Here is a 20,424-nt window from a genome sequence, read left to right on the forward strand (position 1 = left end):
TCTGGATATAAGTTTTCAGTTCAGTAATGTTCCTTAGTACCAATTTCATGTTACAAAATCTGCAAAACATACCAGCATACACAAAGTTGAAATCAAAATAATAATTTTGCAGGCGGGGTACAGCACAGACCACAATTCTAAAATCAAATAATCGTTAAGCATTTATTGTGCATCATAGATTCTGCCTTAGTATGACATAGTAAAGTCAAAAGTTCATTCACTAAAATCTCATTAACAAATGTTTTGAATTCTGTGCAAGAGAAGTTTATGTTCATCACTATTGTTTTTTTCCTAATGCACACAACCTCTCTGAGGGTTTTTAAGTCTTGTAATTAGTACATCCTGTGCTACCTTTTTCATTTCAATGTCAAATTCACACATTTCCACCATTAAATTTTCCAGACAGTCCCTCAACTAATATAACAATCAAACAAAGTTTATGCAATTGCTTAATCAGGATGAGCATAACTTTACATCCACATACTTTAGTAATCTTTTCCTTCAGTACTACTGCAAAATTCTGATCAGCTATCTTTTCAATTCTGTTAAGCATTTCAAATGATTTAACATAATTTACTATACCCACATCAAGTTCTTTCTAACTGAGTTTAAACAGGTTGCAAAAAACATCCAGATACTTTGCCCACTTGTCAAGCTTCACTATTTCACAAAATTATGATAATTTTTTCCAAACAAATTTGTTACACAAATTTGGATTTTACATAACTTCCTGTATTTAATGTTGAAAATTCACTTGCTGAATGACTCAAGTAACTGATTTTTACCTTTCACAGATACAAAATTGTCTTTTAAAGTAAGAAAATCAACATTGTCTGCTGCAACTACATCACCATGTAAGCTAACTAAATATTCCTTTGTATGAATTACATTGGAATTTTCAGCATTATCTACAGTGTCACTTTAACTTCCAATTCAGTTACTTTTAGATCACCCTGAACATTATATTACATGTTTATGATTTTTCCTTTGAGTTTTGAATTTACAGTTGAAAACCAACCTTTCAGTTCATCTTGAAATGCACTTACCTGGCAATTCAGCTCTTCTCTGTACACTAAAAATTATTACTATACAAAATTTTTATATCATTAAAACTTTCAAACATTTGTTTCCCTAACTCACTTTTTACATCATTAAAGCTTTCAGAAATCTGGTTTCTCAAATCATTTACTAAACTGTCATAGCTTCCAGGAATTCGATTGTTTGTTTCAGTAACTTCTGTACATAAATTACCAAAACTTTCAGAAATATTATTGTATTTTTCAGAAATTTTATTGTTTGTTTCAGTCATTTGCTTGACTAAAGTGTAACTATTTTACCTAAAACGCTTATAACTGTTGTCATTTTTCTCATAAATTGTTCTGACAATCGTTTGATTTTCTGAATGTACAGAATTTTCTAAATTCTTATTCAGAAGTTCTAGTCGTGCATTATCTTCACCAAAAATGTCATGAACCTGAGTTCTTTTCTCTTTCTTAAGTTCAATTTTGAAAATTCTACCAATAACATGTGTTAGCAAAATTACTTCACACAAAATAAATAAATAAACAAATATCACAAGTATTGTTTTCGGTCATTATTTTTTGCTCTAAGGAGACAATTAAAGAAGTAAGCCATAAATATATACTTAAATTCTGGTGCTGTGTGTCTATTATATTCTCTATATTATCCAATCTTTTAGTTCACAAGTATTTTCATTTTGTTTCCATTTTGCTAGCTTTTGCATCCTTCATAAATTTTAATTTTAATCTGAAAAATAAGTCTGATTAATATTTTGTGATGTAATGTTATGCAGGATAACATAGCCTAGTGTAATGAGATTCTTCAGTGCTCAATGTTCAATGATTTGTCTTCAAAACAGACTTTGATCAGAAGACCCATTTTATTTGATGTTTATTCAACAACCTGCCAGTCCTAAAGGACATGCCACCAACATTGGGTAGAAAAACTATCCTCATGGAGTTCTCCATTTCTTCTGGCTGGTCTTGAGCTTCAGTGTGCACAGGTTGAAATGTACTATGGATCTGTTTATCAGGATACCCATTTTGTACAAACACAGAGCAAAGATGACTTATCTCTGCTGATAAGCTCCTTGCATATGAGATAACTCTGGTACTATGATGAGGGTCTGTAGTATGCCACTGTATTGATATAGGTTGTGGTAGCTTGTAGCTTATACATATAAGTCAGTGTTGGTTTATTAAACACACTGTGACCCAAGGAACCGTCTTCTTTTCTGCGGACCAAGATATCTAAGAACAGAAGGACTCCATGTCTGTTCACTTCCGTAGTGAGGCAAATGTCTGGATGGAGGGAATTAAGGTATTCCAAAAATGTCGGAAGCATAGCGTTGGTGCCCCATGTGGCCATACTATGAAGGTGTCACCTGCATATCTCCAGAAAAATTTAGTTTTCAACATTGCTGAGTGAAATGCTTTTTCCTCGAAGTCTTCCATAAAAAGGTTAGCTGCTATTGGAGACAAAGGGCTACCGTGGTGGAACTGGTGCTTGTACTTGTAAGCTCTTTTTAAGGCGTTGTTTTGTAGGGTGGACAACCACAGCCAGACTTCGACATTTTTCCAAAGAAAATTCTGCACTGGCTGTATCAATGATTTTTATTAAATCTGTGACCAGTTTCGCACCACTTATCGGTGCATCCTCAGGCAATCTGTACAAAAAATAATATATGAGCTCTTATTATATTATCTTTTTAAGATGTTATGCAAATTGTCTGTATTTGAGGAGTGCAGATGTCTTCCTTTGTACTGCATCCGTTGGATCCTTTTGGAGATGATGATACACTGAGTCCTGCAGTGAATCCATTATCTTGCTACCGTTTAAGTTGCTTCTTCAAATAAATATTACTCCACGTAAACTATGTTGGTGCACACACTGGAATTTCTACTATGCCCTTATACATTACGCTTTTAAAAGAGGAAAAGCCCAGTAGATAACTTCAAGGAAGCTAAAAAGAATTTTGGCCAGGGGGGCCTTTAGAAAAGCACTTTCCATAACCAATAAACTTAAATACGAAAATATTTAGATGCTAAAACACACATTTTTTATACTGAACATTTCACTACAAGAAAACCTCTTTCTTACTGGAATTTACTTTCAAAAGCTATTACTCTCATTATTTACACAAAAAAATTTAAATGGTGCCTCTTTATATTAACTTAGCACTTCATAAGTCCGCAAAACAGGATACTCACATTAATCAAACATCAGGAAGGAACCCTATATAGATGTATGATTAGGATGAAACAACAAGGTGAACCAGTTTTATTCAATAATAAAACACAGGTTAAATTAATGGTTCACACTGTACAAAAGTAGAATACCAAAAACTTCTTATCTAGTGTCTGTAGGCTTGGGTGTAGTGAACAATTATGGTGGCTAACTATCCACAGTACAGCCTGCATGTACCATGCTGTATGAGCTCAGTTTCTCTTCTTGGCATTGTTCAATTTTATGTGCAGTAGCCCAACAACCTGCAGTTATGCCATAATTTGCAGTCTTCGTTGGATGCATTTTTGTGCAAATCTGCAAGCAAAGCTTCTCCTGCACCACAAGGATGTTGCCTCAATCACTGCTGTCTAAAGACTGTGTGACTTACTTCTTGCGCTCGCTCTAGGTAGCACGCCAATTTGCCCTTGTCACCTTTTCCAGACCCCAGAGCCACTTTCATTTCAAACAAAAGCACACTAGCTTTTACATAACATCTATTTGTTACATTGTTCCTAAGCATGACCATTTCTTGCAGTTGTCAAATTTAGATAAACATGAACAGTTTATACACACAAATATTTTAAAATACAAAATGACATCAGAAAATTATTTAATGTAATAAAAAATTTACATAGTATTTTACATACATTGCTCACATAGAATGCAAAGTACTTCAACCTCCAGTATATCACACTTTACTATACATATACAGAAAATATAGTACCAATATGTGAAAATTTTAAAGCAAAAAGTTATAAAAATTTAGATGCACCATAAACAAATATTGTTAGAGTGGGAGCAGTATTACGTTAGGGGGGGCTATTCACTTCGCCTTCCATGGGACCTGTGGTAATAACTGAAGGCACCATGAGCAGCTGGGGACTATGGGAACATTATTAGGGACCACCTGTAATGCTTTGTGCTTGATGTCTTCCTGAACAGTGCTGGCATGGATAAATGTCCATGTTGCATGGCCAGGATCATGCTGCAATGGTTTGAAGGGCAATATAGTGAATTCACATTGATGTCTTGGCCATCAAATTCAGCTTATCTGAATCTGATGAAACCCAACTGGCACACTATCCAGCACCAGCTCTGCACCCACAAACCAACCACCCATAAATTACAGTAAGTGTGTGACTTGCGCTTAGGCATCTGGTGACCCAAACGTCTGGAAACCTATCAAGTACTTGTTGAATCCATGGCATGCAGAATCACTGCTAAATTGTGTTCCAGAAATGGACCAACATATTTTTAAGTAGGTGGTCACAATGTTTTGGTTCATCAGTGTATAGCTGCTGTTTATGTGCTATTAGTATCATAATATTCACTTGAGACAATGGCATTTATCACAGTGAAGATTTTTACATCTATTAACGAGTCATTTATATTAAAGTATTGCTTGTCATACAGCTTTATAACAAACTCTGCTACATGACATGTAGCTAACAGAAATTTTCGATCTGAATATTCAGACAGTTTGTTAGAAGAGTGCCAGAAGTGTGTTTTCTTTTGATTTTGTAGAATTTCCAATTTCTTATCTTTATGTTACACAAGACCTTGTTCAATATATTACCACTGGCATACACAATTCCATTATAATTCCTGGAGAAAAAGGTTAAGTTTACCTGTAAATAGTTTTTGTGTCTTGTATTGTGACTGTGTACATCCCAGTTTAATTAAACTGATTTTCATTATCAGCAACAAAAACCATTAAGGATAAATGTATTGGGAAGTAAGTATAACGATTCTTAGGTCCTTGAAAAGGCTTCTACAAGATGTTTGATTATCTGCTTTACACAATATTCTTACTGCTCATTTCTGATAGATAGACACTTTATTTACTTACGTATGCCGCCCTAGAAAATAATTTCATAAGACAATATTGAATGGAAATATTTAAAATCGGCCATCAATCTTGACTTTTAGGCCAGCATAGTGGAAAATACTTCTTCAGACATAAAATGTTGAATTGAGCTTCTTTTTTTCATGTTTTACCATATGTTGACTCGATTTTAACTTGTTACCCAGCTGTACCCCAAATAATTTTACATGCTGTGCTTCATTCAGTGTATGACCATTATTACTTCTGGTGACAAAAGTTTGTTATAGCTTATTTGGAATTGCATACCAAGAGTTTTTGTGAGAATGAAACCTAAACTGTTAGCTGTGAACCATTTACAGCCCTTTTCAGATATCATCTCAGCTGTATCTGCTGGAGTTGAGTCTGCAATCAACAAACATTACAGTTTTAGAACTGTCATTTAAAGTAATTGAAATACCATTTATATAGGTTAGAAACAAGAGTGGTCTAACTACTGATACCTGTGGCACTCCACATATTATGTTCCCCCACTCTGGGGTTATTTTTGTGCCTCAGAAACAGCCTGTTTTCATATGACTTGGGAACTGACATATGATGATAATTTCACATGATCCCTCTTGATCCCTTCTTGAAAGGTGATTTGACTTTACCATACTTTAGTACCTCTGGTTAGCAGCTCTTTTCAGAACATTGTTTAAGTAAATGAGCTAGTAGACATGCAGCTGTGTTGTGTACTGCTTTAATAACATTAGTGGATTTACTGTTCAATATGTCTCATAAGACAGTTCTTTATTTATTATAAATAAGTGCAGACAAAGAAAAGTAAGAGAATACCTAATAAAGACACTATAATTACCCTTCTGTGCACTCACTTATATAAGCTTCGTGTCTGTGAGAAAGAAAAAATGAATGAGAAAAGGAAGTGTAGGTTAATGAAGGAATTTAGCCTGCTCCATTTCTGTCTTGCCCAAATGCAGGTAAGAATTCCATTTCTCCTGCTGGTCACATGGCGTTACAGTATAATAAATGTTCTGTCTTTGATTTCAGTTAGCTTACATCCAGAATTCTGCGGCATAGGATGGAGGAAGAAAAATTTTTTGAAATTGTTATCTGTTTCATTATATATCTGAACAAAGGTGTACATTATGAAGTTTTTATTAGTTAACAGCACTGAGTAAATCTAAAGACAGATGAATATCTACATTTAAAAACATTCCCTGTATCATTCTAATGACAGTTCACACCAAATTTTATACATGTTTTACTACAAGCTGCCTCCATCCCTTTCATCAGTTCTGGTATTTGATTATCTGAATTGGAACTTAACTGTTTATTATTTTCTTTTAATCTGTTAACATGACTTTTGTTTTCCATTTACAGGTTTTCCATATTGGAACTTAACTTTTTATTTTCTGTTTCCATTTCCCTCAATTTGCTAAATATTATGCTCAGTGAATCACTCTGACCTGATTTTTTTCCCCACTGATGACTCATCTCAATTTTCTAAAACATCTTGACTGGTATCTGCAACCCCCCCCCCCCCCCCCCCCCGCCAAATGGTTTCACTTCCTGATTGTAGAATTTTTATTTTATTTTATGCAGAAACACTTTTTTCCAAAACACTGTACTTTTTAAATATTAACTGTATGTGTCATGTCTTTTCTTCCATTGCCTCAGGTGATAATCTACATAATTTTTCTTAATTTTCATTTACTCATAGTCCATGTACAATTGAGATTTTGTTACACGTTTCCCATTTGCACCATTATTTCATCTGGGTCCATATTTTATGTTTCTCTGGTCCATAATATGGACAACAAGTTATTTAGTATCATCATTTGGCACACTCTTTTCTAAAATGGAAACACTATTAATATTCCAGCTAATACTGTTTTTATCCTGGAAGAGCCCCCACATTCAAACTACCTCCTTTAGTTAATGTTCATTAACATACCAAGCTAAAAAAATGGTTCAAAGGGCTCTGAGCACTATGGGACTTAACATCTATGGTCATCAGTCCCCTAGAACTTAGAACTACTTAAACCTAACTAAGCTAAGGACAGCACACAACACCCAGTCATCACGAGGCAGAGAAAATCCCTGACCTCACCAGGAATCGAACCCGGGAACCCGGGCATGGGAAGCGAGAACGCTACCGCACGACCACGAGCTGCGGACCCAAGCTAAAAAAATTCCAATGTTGAACCTACTATTCTTCTTCTAGCTTAATCAATGTTTTTGTAATCTGGCAAGGGTGGTGCAATATATTAGTGGAAAAATATTACTTACCTTGCTGTGGCTGTCGTGTTGACTAGGGTGACTTCTTCGTTTAGGCTTTCCAATGAAGGTCCAAGGTGTTGCCGTAACAAGACACTGGAATATTGTTACTTTTTATCACTATATCAGTCTATTTTAAGTAAATACATTGTGCAACATTTCTTTACAAGAAAAAGAACATAATTTCTTTCAGATAATCACATAGGCCAATCTCAGTAGCTGCTAAAACCACTCTGTTTTAATGCTAAAGCTGACACTCTCTGATGCACTTGATGCCAAAAATACATTATATATTGTGAACCCAGCTTCCAGTATTTCCTAGAATAGGATGTAGTCAGTTTAGTATTATTTTAACTGTCTAAATTGAAGTTGTTCTTCAGATTTAATTTACAAAATATTTTCTGGAAATAATTATTTATAGCAAGATTTATGTGTTTATAGGTTCATAAAAAAAGGTTGCAAATTTTGGTTATAAGATTCCGGTCTTTGTACAATATTGGCATTATTGCCAATAGTAAAAGTAGAAAACTTATAAATAAAAACAGAAATCTTGTTTATGTGAAAACTGAAAATATTATTATTTTTACTGTAAAGTAGTTCTTGGATCATTTAAGCTGACAATTGTAATTACTGATTTTCATGGTTCAAAGTCAATGTTGTTAAATGGAATGATATGAAAAACAAATATATATTGTCAGACAAATAATGTTTTGGTGATCATATACATGTACAGATATCTCCAGATGTGGAATATATAATTTCAGTATGAAAATCAACCCAAGTCTGTCTAAAATTTATATGGAATCGAATATTTCAATTGATATGTGAAAGTTCTGAGGAGTCAAGACTCATTACAAGGTGTAACAATCTATTACTTATTCACAATGGGAAGGACATGGGCTCCCTATTTATGGATTAGCAGACATTGGTAGAAGTAATTTGGTTTAAGGCCACAAGTGTTTTGTTTCTGGCTACTGCCAACCTCAGTGCTCCAATACAGAATGCTGCATACAGTATGTAGATAATGCACAGTGATTGTTGTACATGTTTCATTGCATCACAATTAAATACCATTCATGATGAGTAATGAACTGCTTCCTGGCCCATCCACTCCTTGGAGGATAAGTGGTAACACATGATGGAGTGGGGCCAGAAAAATTATTAACAGTGTTGCTGAATGCTGGAAGCAAGTGAACCAAAATAAAGAGTTGCTCCAGTCCATGTCACAACTAATGTAAGAAGCTGTGACCTACACAGGGGTAAGCTCTGGCATATTCATAGTATTCAAAAATTTTGCAAAGATAATCCTGGGAAATTACCAGGTACTCCCAGATAAAGAGGTATATACCAATTCAATTCAGTTCCGATTACAGTTTGACAATCTCTGAAACTACACTCCTGGAAATTGAAATAAGAACACCGTGAATTCATTGTCCCAGGAAGGGGAAACTTTATTGACACATTCCTGGGGTCAGATACATCACATGATCACACTGACAGAACCACAGGCACATAGACACAGGCAACAGAGCATGCATAATGTTGGCACTAGTACAGTGTATATCCACCTTTTGCAGCAAAGCAGGCTGCTATTCTCCCATGGAGACGATCGTAGAGATGCTGGATGTAGTCCTGTGGAACGGCTTGCCATGCCATTTCCACCTGGCGCCTCAGTTGGACCAGCGTTCGTGCTGGACGTGCAGACCGCGTGAGACGACGCTTCATCCAGTCCCAAACATGCTCAATGGGGGACAGATCCGGAGATCTTGCTGGCCAGGGTAGTTGACTTACACCTTCTAGAGCACGTTGGGTGGCACGGGATACATGCGGACGTGCATTGTCCTGTTGGAACAGCAAGTTCCCTTGCCGGTCTAGGAATGGTAGAACGATGGGTTCGATGACGGTTTGGATGTACCGTGCACTATTCAGTGTCCCCTCGACGATCACCAGTGGTGTACGGCCAGTGTAGGAGATCGCTCCCCACACCATGATGCCGGGTGTTGGCCCTGTGTGCCTCGGTCGTATGCAGTCCTGATTGTGGCGCTCACCTGCACGGCGCCAAACACGCATACGACCATCATTGGCACCAAGGCAGAAGCGACTCTCATCGCTGAAGACGACACGTCTCCATTCGTCCCTCCATTCACGCCTGTCGTGACACCACTGGAGGCGGGCTGCACGATGTTGGGGCGTGAGCGGAAGACGGCCTAACGGTGTGTGGGACCGTAGCCCAGCTTCATGGAGACGGTTGCGAATGGTCCTCGCCGATACCCCAGGAGCAACAGTGTCCCTAATTTGCTGGGAAGTGGCGGTGCGGTCCCCTATGGCACTGCGTAGGATCCTACGGTCTTGGCGTGCATCCGTGCGTCTCTGCGGTCCGGTCCCAGGTCGACGGGCACGTGCACCTTCCGCCAACCACTGGCGACAACATCGATGTGCTGTGGAGACCTCACGCCCCACGTGTTGAGCAATTCGGCGGTACGTCCACCCGGCCTCCCGCATGCCCACTATACGCCCTTGCTCAAAGTCCGTCAACTGCACATACGGTTCACGTCCACGCTGTCGCGGCATGCTACCAGTGTTAAAGACTGCGATGGAGCTCCGTATGCCACGGCAAACTGGCTGACACTGACGGCGGCGGTGCACAAATGCTGCGCAGCTAGCGCCATTCGACGGCCAACACCGCGGTTCCTGGTGTGTCCGCTGTGCCGTGCGTGTGATCATTGCTTGTACAGCCCTCTCGCAGTGTCCGGAGCAAGTATGGTGGGTCTGACACACCGGTGTTAATGTGTTCTTTTTTCCATTTCCAGGAGTGTAACTCATATTGATACCCACAAATATTTATGGACTATTTCATCGGTTCTTGGAAGAAGATAGACATTGTGGAGCATTAATACTGTGTATTCAAGTTTTTATGTGATAACCACAAAGATTACTTTCCTGCTCAAATTTATGAAACCAATTTTAAGTAAATAAAAATGTCTGAAGCTGAAGTATTTCATTTATAGCTACTTTTCACTCAAGAAACAGCATTCTAAACAAAGTTATAAAATGAAGTTGCAGATTAATGTGAGTCTAGGACCAAATTATTTGCCAGCAGTCAAGTACCAATAAATTCTTTCACTTTGTCACATTAGTATGACAACAAGCAGATCACTACTCTCCTCATTTCAGCTGTGAGTATAGGCTTATTGCAGTGTTTCTTCCCAACAAAGACATTGGAACTATACATAATGAAGTTACACAAAATGGGATAGCAGATATTTCATTTTCCTATATTCTGACCACCACTGTAAATGAGATTACTTCATCTGCTGAGGACATGATTGAAACCATGAAAAAATGCTTACTAGTGTATGTAAAAAAAATAATTATCCTAGCTGACAAATATTGCTGTAAAGATAGATATTTTACAAATCTTGTTCTCAGTGAAAAACCTCTGTTTGTTTTTCAGGTTCAGGAAACTAGTTAATGTTGATGGTGTGACACACATATTAGAAGAAATTAAAGATTATATGAAGAGGATAAGTTGTGAGATAGTCATCCTTGATATACATGAATTTCCCCCTGGCTTTGACATGCATGCTAGCAATCATCACCAGTTTGTTTCATTGGTACATTCAGTACTTGGTGAATTTGTATTGCCATTCAGCAATATAAGCTACAATTCTACTCTAGCTGAAGTTTGGGAAACTGGTCGGAACCTAATTGTTGCATACAACCATCCTGAGACTGTAAAAGGTAAGAGAACATTATTAATACCTCTCGGTGGAATTTATTCCACAGTTGAATCCTAGGCTAACAATGTAGCATGATACATTTACTTAAAATATATTAACAATAAAGAACACAGAAGTTTTTTGACTCATCAATAGTAAGAGGATGCTATACTCATATCTTTGTCTATAAATACCTTTACCAAATTACTAACATGCAGTTATTGGGCAAAACCCTATGGACAACCAGTGGTGTTAATCTTCATGATGGAAGCCACATAAGTAATTTTATACAGGACAGCCTTTGCCTGCAACCAGTGGTGTTAATCTTCATGATGGAAGCCACATAAGTAATTTTATACAGGACAGCCTTTGCCTGCTTTACAGCATGTAATTTTCAGGGTGTGCTTTTTATTGATTTATCATTTCATGGAACCACTTTTTACTGCCATCAACAAGGATATTGTTTCCATCACTCTCAGCTACACTACACATTCATTCTTCTCACCAGGTGTTAGCAGGGCAACATCAAAAACTTTTCAGTATCAGGTACTGACACTAGCCTCTGTATGTGAGCCACAATGGAAGTTCTCTGAAATAGTTCATAGGAATATCTTAGGATTGGTTTGAACATTTAACCCTCAGAGTGCAATGATTTCTCTCAGAAAAATCCAAAAAATTCCGGAACAATGAGTGTATTAAGGGTGTCCTGATTTTTTGCACTTCTCAGTACTTTTCTTTACAAGGGAGCTGGGCAAATGTAAACCACACAAAATATCTCTTACAAAATGTGTGAACACGTGAGTTCCAATAATCATGAACTGTTCAGAATCACTCAGTTTTTTCCCTTGATTCATTCTGATAGACAACATCTATGATACTGATGAATTCCACATGCATTTCCACCAACCATTATCACAAGCCTGGTATTAAGCAGGGAATATTCTGTGAGATATGAAAACATTTGGCAATACCATGTCTGTGAATTCATTTTTAACTAGTTAGTGCACATCATATATTGTTCTGTTATCAACAACACCACACATTGCAGGTTTTATCATCATATGCAGCCCATCTTGTTACCAAACAACACACAAACATACTGCATACAGCACCTAATCAACAGAGCCAGTGATAAACCATTGGATAAATATGGAAAGCATCATGAACTCAGCATTATCAAACAAATACCTGCAGTAAATGGCTATGATGACAGATGTATTGACAACTTCATAAAGAAAAGAAAGGAATAATAAACCAACTGCTACCCAGAAAATGAAAAGGAAACTTACTGTTTATATACCATTCACAAACAAAGTCTCCTTTAGAATAGTAAATATTTTCAGACTGCAGAAAGTTAACATCACTTTCAAAACACACAAAAAAACTGCAACACGCTATGACACAACATGACCACATAGACAGATAAACAGATACTATTTGGCATTTACTATACAGTATGAAGTACATGCAAAGGCTCTATATAGGCCAAACTGGGAGACTGTTAAAAAAAGAAAAACAAGATCAATGAACACATAAATGCCAGCACACAAACAATTAGCAAAAGCCACCCAAATCAAGGGCACTCACTATCCATTCCAGGATAATGTCAATAATCTTCATGTAGTAAATAAAATGGACAAGAGTTATGAAATGGACTTGCATTAAGAACTAGGAATTTTCATTCATGGTGCAGTACACAGTAATGGGCTGCTAAATAACAACCTAGAAAGTAACATTATAAATTTCTTCAAAAATTTCTCCAATTTTGAATGCTTGTTTTGTTAATATAAACAGTTACCAGTAACTGAAAAAAAATATTGTCTTAATATTACTGTATGACCAAGAAATGCCATATAATCATACTCCTCAATATGCACCATGAGATAAATATCCTTATATAAAAACGAGTGTAGTTTCATTGTTCGTGGTAACTTATCATTTGAAATAATGTATATCTTAGCAGTTAAGAGTCTTTGGACTGCAAAAATCTGAATGTGAAAGAGCTTAGTGATAATGATGTATTTCTTACTGTGCTCTGTCTGCCACACAAATCTTCTGCAAAAATGTCTGTAAATAAGTTAATGAAATGATTTAATCACACAATTCATTTATGATATACACTTACATAAATGAATCAATCTGTACAGGGATAAATTTTAGTACATATTCTCACTGTCATACCCAGTAAATAATCCTCATCACACTTCAGATCAATGTACAGCGCATAAAACAAAACTGTTTGCATGGAAAATGGCTAAGTCCCACATCAGGCAGTCTTGGCATGTAGAGCCATGTCACAAATTCGGGCAGCAGTTTCATCCTATTAATGCCCATGATGATGATGATGATGGGTTATAGTGGCCACATATTATGAAACCAGTGAGATTTACTATAAACAGCAATGGCAATAAAGACCAATTAAACATTATACACACACATATATAAAATGTTGACAGCAAGTGCAAAATATGTAATGATTTGACCAGCAGTGCTAGATGCAGTCTGAAGAAGGTGTTAGCATTGCTGTGTAAGTAGTTCACAATCAAAGTGTCTGGTCATCACTTGTTGAAACAGAGTTTGGTTCCATCAACTTGCCAATATTTTTTATGCCCCCATCAGGGTAGGTGCCAATGGCCTTTGAACAGTAGCTTCTTTTTTCTTGATGAGTACAACACTGGTGCATAGTATTTGTAGTCTTTTAAGAGAAGTGTTGTAGTATGAGCTAACAAAAGCTGTATCACGAAACTCACAGAATTTTGAACAAAAGTTATCCAAACTATTTTAAGAGCAACTGTTTTCTGGGAGTGAGAGAATATTATTATTCTAAGCAGTATGTGATTTTAGATCAGTCAACCTTCTTGCAAAACTTCATCTTTTATGAAGGTTGTATTTCAAATATAGGAGAGTAACTAATCAAATAATTACTCAGTTCTTTGGCGTGAATGAAACTAACAGTGATATACTTCATTTCAAATTATGCACTCAAATGCAGGTGCCGTGCTCAACAGCAATATTCTGTCCTTTTATTCTGGAACATTAAAATTCGCTATCACTCTCAATTTAAAAAACAATCAAGTCCAAATTAAGCTACTGAAGAGAAAGCTTTGTCTGCATGCATAAAACTATTCACAGAGGTAGCAGACAGAACAGGAAAGCAGATGCAGCAGAAAAGCAATAAGATGAAATTGATTAAGACAGAATAAATGTTTGCTGAAGAGCTTATAAATTTTGGGATGAAAGTAAAATTAAAAATATGCCATAAAAATGAGTTCAACTACTCATTGTAATGGGTCTGAATAAGATATTTAAATTCTATCAGACATTATTTATTAAAATCTGATTGGACATGTATAATTATCGAAGAAAGATAAGAAGGTATGAAATTGCCAATCCTTTCAATTGACAAGCCAAGGATAGACTATGGTTTTCTAGCATAAATTATGGTTAGTTTCTCTGTAATTTTCAAAGAAAGCAGAACTCAAAACTTTTGGTTGTCTGTGGGTATGAATCTACAGATGCCACATGATGCAATGCACTATGTTTTGCCTTATTGGAATTAGAATTTAATTTGAGTAAATGACTGTTTGTTCTGACTTCACATTGTTTTTAATTTAATCAGATGATACTATCATTACTGAGAATTATTTTGAATATAGAGGAAAAGTGCCTCTCACAGGAGAGTTTGCTTTTCTGAGACAGCTAGGTTCTGACTAAAGTAAGTGCTCAGCTCTATTGGGAAATATCAGGTCTCACAGTGCCAGAGTATAGAGTAGTGACAATAAGACCATTGTGGAGCCGGACACTGTTGAGAATCCTTGATTTTAGAAGTGTGGAATTTGAAGTTTTTTGAGTGTATGAGTTTGTAAGCCTTTAATATCAGAATTTGAGTAAGTGTTGCAACAAAATTCATATAACTATATTCTTCACAAAGTACTCTTTCACTCACTTCAAACCGGGCAGTGTAACTGTTAAGCTAGGTTTCTAGCACAAGATACGTGATACCCTGAGTATCCTAATACAAGACATTATCTCATGTTTGGACATACTACATCATGTAAGGCATGTTTAGAAAGTAAGTAGCATTTTGGGAAAAACTCATAAAACATTTTTTCAAATCAAAACTTATGTTTCCAAGAAAGAGTATTTCTTAAACTTCACGGTAAATGATAATAGCCAAACAGGATAAAGATTTATTGAAATCCTTGACCACAGTTTCAGTATATCTAAATATACCTTCATCAGAAGCAAAAATACATCTGAACAGGAAGACACCTTCATTAGCAAAAAACTCAGCAACATAACTGAGATAGTAGAAAAAACAAACACTTGTAGCTATAAATAACCATGAAAATTACCAAAGTATTACAGGCATAAAAACTTTTAGTCACTTACTAAAATCACATCCTGTAGTGAAGATGCATAAAACAATTGTGCCAAAGGTGGCACCAGTAGTTATAATGAAAATATCACCTCCATCTGTACAGTATAATTATGAAGAGATGGTCAACACAAACGCAGAATACTATCAGTACTTAGCCTGTGAACTAGTGTGAAGAGCGTGTGGAAACACTAGGGCAGACAGTATTTACCGAGAGGGCACTTGTGGTATGCGTGAGACACTCATGCACGTTAAAACCTGAGATGCATATCCATGCGCATCAAAATTTTAAAGGTTATGCTAATTCAAACTCTCTGTCTTAATAAATAAAACATATCAGAACCATTTAAAACACCTGTATGCAATAGAAAATATGAACACCAATTTGCCTGTGTCCTAGCGTCAAGCAGGTAAAGCTTGCGCTAAGGAACATATCCAACGAGAGAGGGCACTAGTGTTATGCGCAAGAATCTTGCGCAAAATTAAAGGCTAGGATACATACTAACAAAAATGGACAAAATGTTGTAGAAAATCAAAAACATCTGTCATCATAAATAAAAAACATAACAGAATAATTTAAACCACACATACACATTGAAAACTGCAAACAACAATCATCAAAAATACGTAAAATCCCAACAAGACAGGAAAGGAGTATCTCACCAGCATCAACAGACAAGAAAACTAGCTTCTAGTCAGCCAAACTATATTAAGTTAGAGCAAGGAGGAGTTTGAAACTATCCAAAAAAATTTTGTTTCTAAGCTGCACCTGTTCGTTAAGAATAAATCCATCTTTTTGAGATAGATATTTAAAAATTTCTGATTCCTCAACCTGTTAGAGTCTGAAACTCAGTGTGTCATCTTTGCAATGAGTAGCAATCTATCGTTTTCCTAAGTTACACATTCCTTAACACTAATCTTAAAAGTAGATTTTGTACAGAAAAGAAACTACATATAAACTATGAACCTAATACACAGAACAGACAAAACTCAAACAATATGATTAGTCAAGAGTATATAAAATTAAATGCAAGAACTGTGACATGTATATCAGACATACTGGACAAATATTTAACACAAAATACAGAAAACAACAATAGAACTAAGCAGTAATCTTTAAGTTTTTCAGAGAGTGAAAAAAAGGTGAACTATATTAACATTATGAAGGAGAGAAAGATTTACACACATTAGATGGGAAATCTAGGTACATTTTAAATGAAAAAACCAAACCTCAAAATATAAGAAATATATGTCTCACTTTGACAAAGTTCCTCTCACTACATAGGTAATTCAGAACAAAATGTTACATAAAAATTGCCTTTCATAAAAGATAATCGCAGACTATATCTCTGACACAAAAATAGATTAATAATGTGGCAGTTGCCCAGTAATATCATAAACATGACCTAGGAAAGTGGTTTCATAGTTCATAAATAATATGATGAGACAGAATTGTAGGCCAGTACTTACCTTTAGATGAAATATGTAGTGCTGCTTACAGACACATATGAAAGTAAAAGTGATGACATTTTCCTAGCTTTCAGAACTCTTAGTTCATTCCTCAGTCAGAGGAGAGGGATAGAAAGCAGTTCACTAGGATCCCAGGGTGAGAGGTGCCCACTTCTTAATCCTCTGTATAGGTGGGTGCCTCTCTTACTGAGGACTGATTGAGCTGCTTTCTAATCCCGTTTCTTCAAGGATGAAGGAATTAGTAGTTCTGAAAGCTAGTAAAAGTCATCCTTTTCATTTTTGTGTGGGTCTATTGGCAGCACTAAGCATTTTGCCTTCTCAAGGTAAGTGATGGCTCACATTTCTATCTCTTAATTTACTAGTTCTCTCTGTTACTTTCCTTTGATACTATTTATGTGTACACTGATGAGCCAAAACGTCATGACCACTACACAGTGTGAGATTGTAGGCATGAATTGAATTGAATTGAATTGAATTTTATTTGATCCTGTAAGATTACATTGTGTACAGTAAATGTACATGTAATATAGGACATGTCAAAGTAGTAACATTCGTTATTTTTCTACCCTTTTAGCTTACATCATTAATAATGAATAACAATATATACAAATTTAATGGCACAAGTATTCTGCAACACTGTAAAACTGTTTTTCAGTGAGATAGTCTTTAAGTTTCTTTGGAAAGTGATTGTCAAGTACACTATCTTGCAGGTTTTTAGGCAGACTTCTTAGTAGTCTGATAACAGAGTACTGGGGTCCCTTTTCTAGCATTGCCAGTCAGTGAGGTATGCTCCGTACTTCATTCTTCCTTCTTGTATTGTGTGTGTGTACACTAGTATTTGTAATCCAGTCCTCACTACCTTTTGTGATGTACATTACTGTTTTGTATGTACACAACAATGAAAAAGTGCCACAAACTCCTCCCCAATTCTATTCAATACCTCCTCATTAGTTATGTGATCTACCCATCTAATCTTCAGCATTCTTCTGTAGCACCACATTTCGAAAGCTTCTATTCTCTTCTTGTCTAAACTATTTATCGTCCATGTTTCACTTCCATACATGGCTACACTCCATACAAATACTTTCAGAAAGAACTTCCTGACACTTAAATCATATGCCTCTGGAAACCCACCAAAACTTACAGAATCCATGTCATCCAGAACTGCTGCTGTTCTGCATTCAAAAGGTGAACTGACGTGTTGTTTAATAGATGGTCAAAAAGTTTTGCCTCATCAGTGTATGTGTATTTATGTTAGCTTGATTTTATACAGGTACTGCTCAAAAATAAGCCATGCTCAGAATGAGTAGTGGAAAATTAAAATAACACAAAAAATTCTGTCAAAATTCACATTGTATCAAATTTACATTTCATATAATTTATTGAAATTGTGGAACACTACAGACAAAAAAATTGTTCCACTTTGTTTCCCTAAAGAACTTCAGAACGTAGACACAATTGTTCCTCAAATAGTCATAAAATTAATTCTAAGCCCAAAACTTTATCCAGCTAAGCAAGTAATCCATTTCTAATGACAGAAGCTATAATGAGACAATAAAATTTAGCTTGTTCTCTCTTTTTCTGTGTTGGTGTAGTTCTCTACTTTATAATTTACACAACAACTATCTTTTTTGTTCAATCCTGTTTTTCTTTTTATTTGTATTGCAATACATGTGTAATGACTAAACTTAGTTTTACTTTTACTCTAAACCTTTATTTAGTGCTTAAATTTCAAAAGTTTAACCACTTGACACTATTTGTCTTCCTCAGTTCACCTTTCTTCCAAAGATAGTATCTGTAGAAGTCAATATTATTATCAAAGAATGTCACTTTTAGCATTTTATTTCTTATGGCGAGTCCTTCTAATCCTAGCTGCAGATCACTTATGTTTGTTCAGGCAACTTAAGGAAATGCAGCTGCATGATGTCTTTGACAACAATCAATACTGTGACAGGCAAACAACCTATTCTTTTCATGGCACAAATACAGTGAGATAGTTTTATATCAGGAAATTAAATTCCTTGGACAATGCACTCTTCTTCCATTTGTACCTTGAAAATGAGAGGAAGCTTCAAGGCACAATCTGAAAAAGAGAAAACTACAAGAAATTATAAATTTCTCATACAGCGAATTCTTATCGCATTGGTACCATAATAATGATGGTTGTGCACCTTTCACAATATCAACAGTTGTCAAACATGTCACCTGGCTGATTCCCACATGTTGTTTGAACATTTTATACACCAGAACAAATTAAAGTTTTATACTTCCACTCTTCTTCACCATGTCTACACTTTTTTTTTCTTTTTTCTTATAACTTACTTGATAGTTCCAAAAGAAGCAATTCATAGTTATTATATATTGAGATTCAGAATCTGAATGTATCTTTAGCTGTATCACAGCCTTTAATTCTTTTTTGTAAGTATGGAGTTTCTGCTTTTATAATGCTAAGTGAAATTTTGGAGGAATAATCATCTAGGTATATAACAACTGCACTTTCTTTTTACAGAATTTAACTGGTTATGGGCACCTATTACTCACAAGTGGTTGGAAAGTAATGCACCTGAAGATGTAAAGGAATTCTTACAAGAATGCATTGACAATGCAAAGGTATCAAATGAAACCACCTTTTGGGTTGCTTCAGCTTTTCTCAAACCTACTCCCATAGACTTTATGTTTGGTGGTGCAAAAAGCCTACGCGAGCTTGCAAACAGATTAAATCAAAACCTTACAAGGTGGTTTATGGATGAGTGGTGGGAATTTGCTAATATTGTTAGCACTGATTTTTTTCTGGGCAATACAATAATTGATATTGCTGTAAAATCTTGCCTTGACAAAGCAAACAATGTAACTCAGTCTCGCTTAGATTTTAGAAATAAATGAAACCTCAAATGATTATCTGCTTCATTGTCAATATATGAAGACATGCTAGACAAGAAGTCAAAAAGACAACAAGTGCTGTTATTAGAACTTTTGTTGTAGTTGAAATTATGTAAAAATATGCATACTTTGTGTGAGATGTACACAATGGTGGACAGCGGGAGATGTCTGTGGCTTACTGTAATTTTTTCTGTAACCAGTTGTAAATGGCGGAATAGTATTTGACTAATTAACAAAACGTGTAATAAAATATTATTGGTGCATATTGGAGTTTTATTTTTTCCAGTACAAACCTTGTACTCACATTTTCAAAATGGTCAAAAAGTGTCAAAATAGTATTTTAAGAGGTCTAAATTGCTAAAACATGTACAAAAATCTAAAAAATAAATTAATTATATGAACAAGAGGTGTTTCACATCAGTTTATAATGTTTCCACAACATGAGATGTGTTTAAAAAAGATACAGTGGAAAATATTTCCTAAATAAATGCTTTTACATACACAAAATTTGTGTGTTACAACACTGAAGATCTTTTGAAAAATAACTATGAAACTTTTACATGGCTGCTGTAAAGTCATAATGTTCAGTATTTGCAAATTCTGTTCACTGCTGAGATGCAGATTCTACC

General features: G+C 35.6%; 1 protein-coding gene across 1 annotated transcript in view; it reads left to right on the forward strand.

Annotated features, from left to right (window-relative positions):
* Positions 1-20,058, forward strand: part of LOC126248891 (variant-surface-glycoprotein phospholipase C-like) — a 67,620-nt gene extending 47,562 nt beyond the window's left edge. The window contains exons 5-6 of the mRNA XM_049950352.1: positions 10,803-11,089; positions 19,425-20,058. Of these exons, the coding sequence (XP_049806309.1) occupies positions 10,803-11,089; positions 19,425-19,798 (661 nt within the window). The 3' untranslated portion in view covers positions 19,799-20,058. The remainder of the gene's footprint in view (positions 1-10,802; positions 11,090-19,424) is intronic.
* Positions 20,059-20,424: the final 366 nt, after the last annotated feature.

Source organism: Schistocerca nitens, chromosome 3, assembly GCF_023898315.1.
Source record: "Schistocerca nitens isolate TAMUIC-IGC-003100 chromosome 3, iqSchNite1.1, whole genome shotgun sequence".
Classification (NCBI taxonomy): Eukaryota; Metazoa; Arthropoda; class Insecta; order Orthoptera; family Acrididae; genus Schistocerca; species Schistocerca nitens.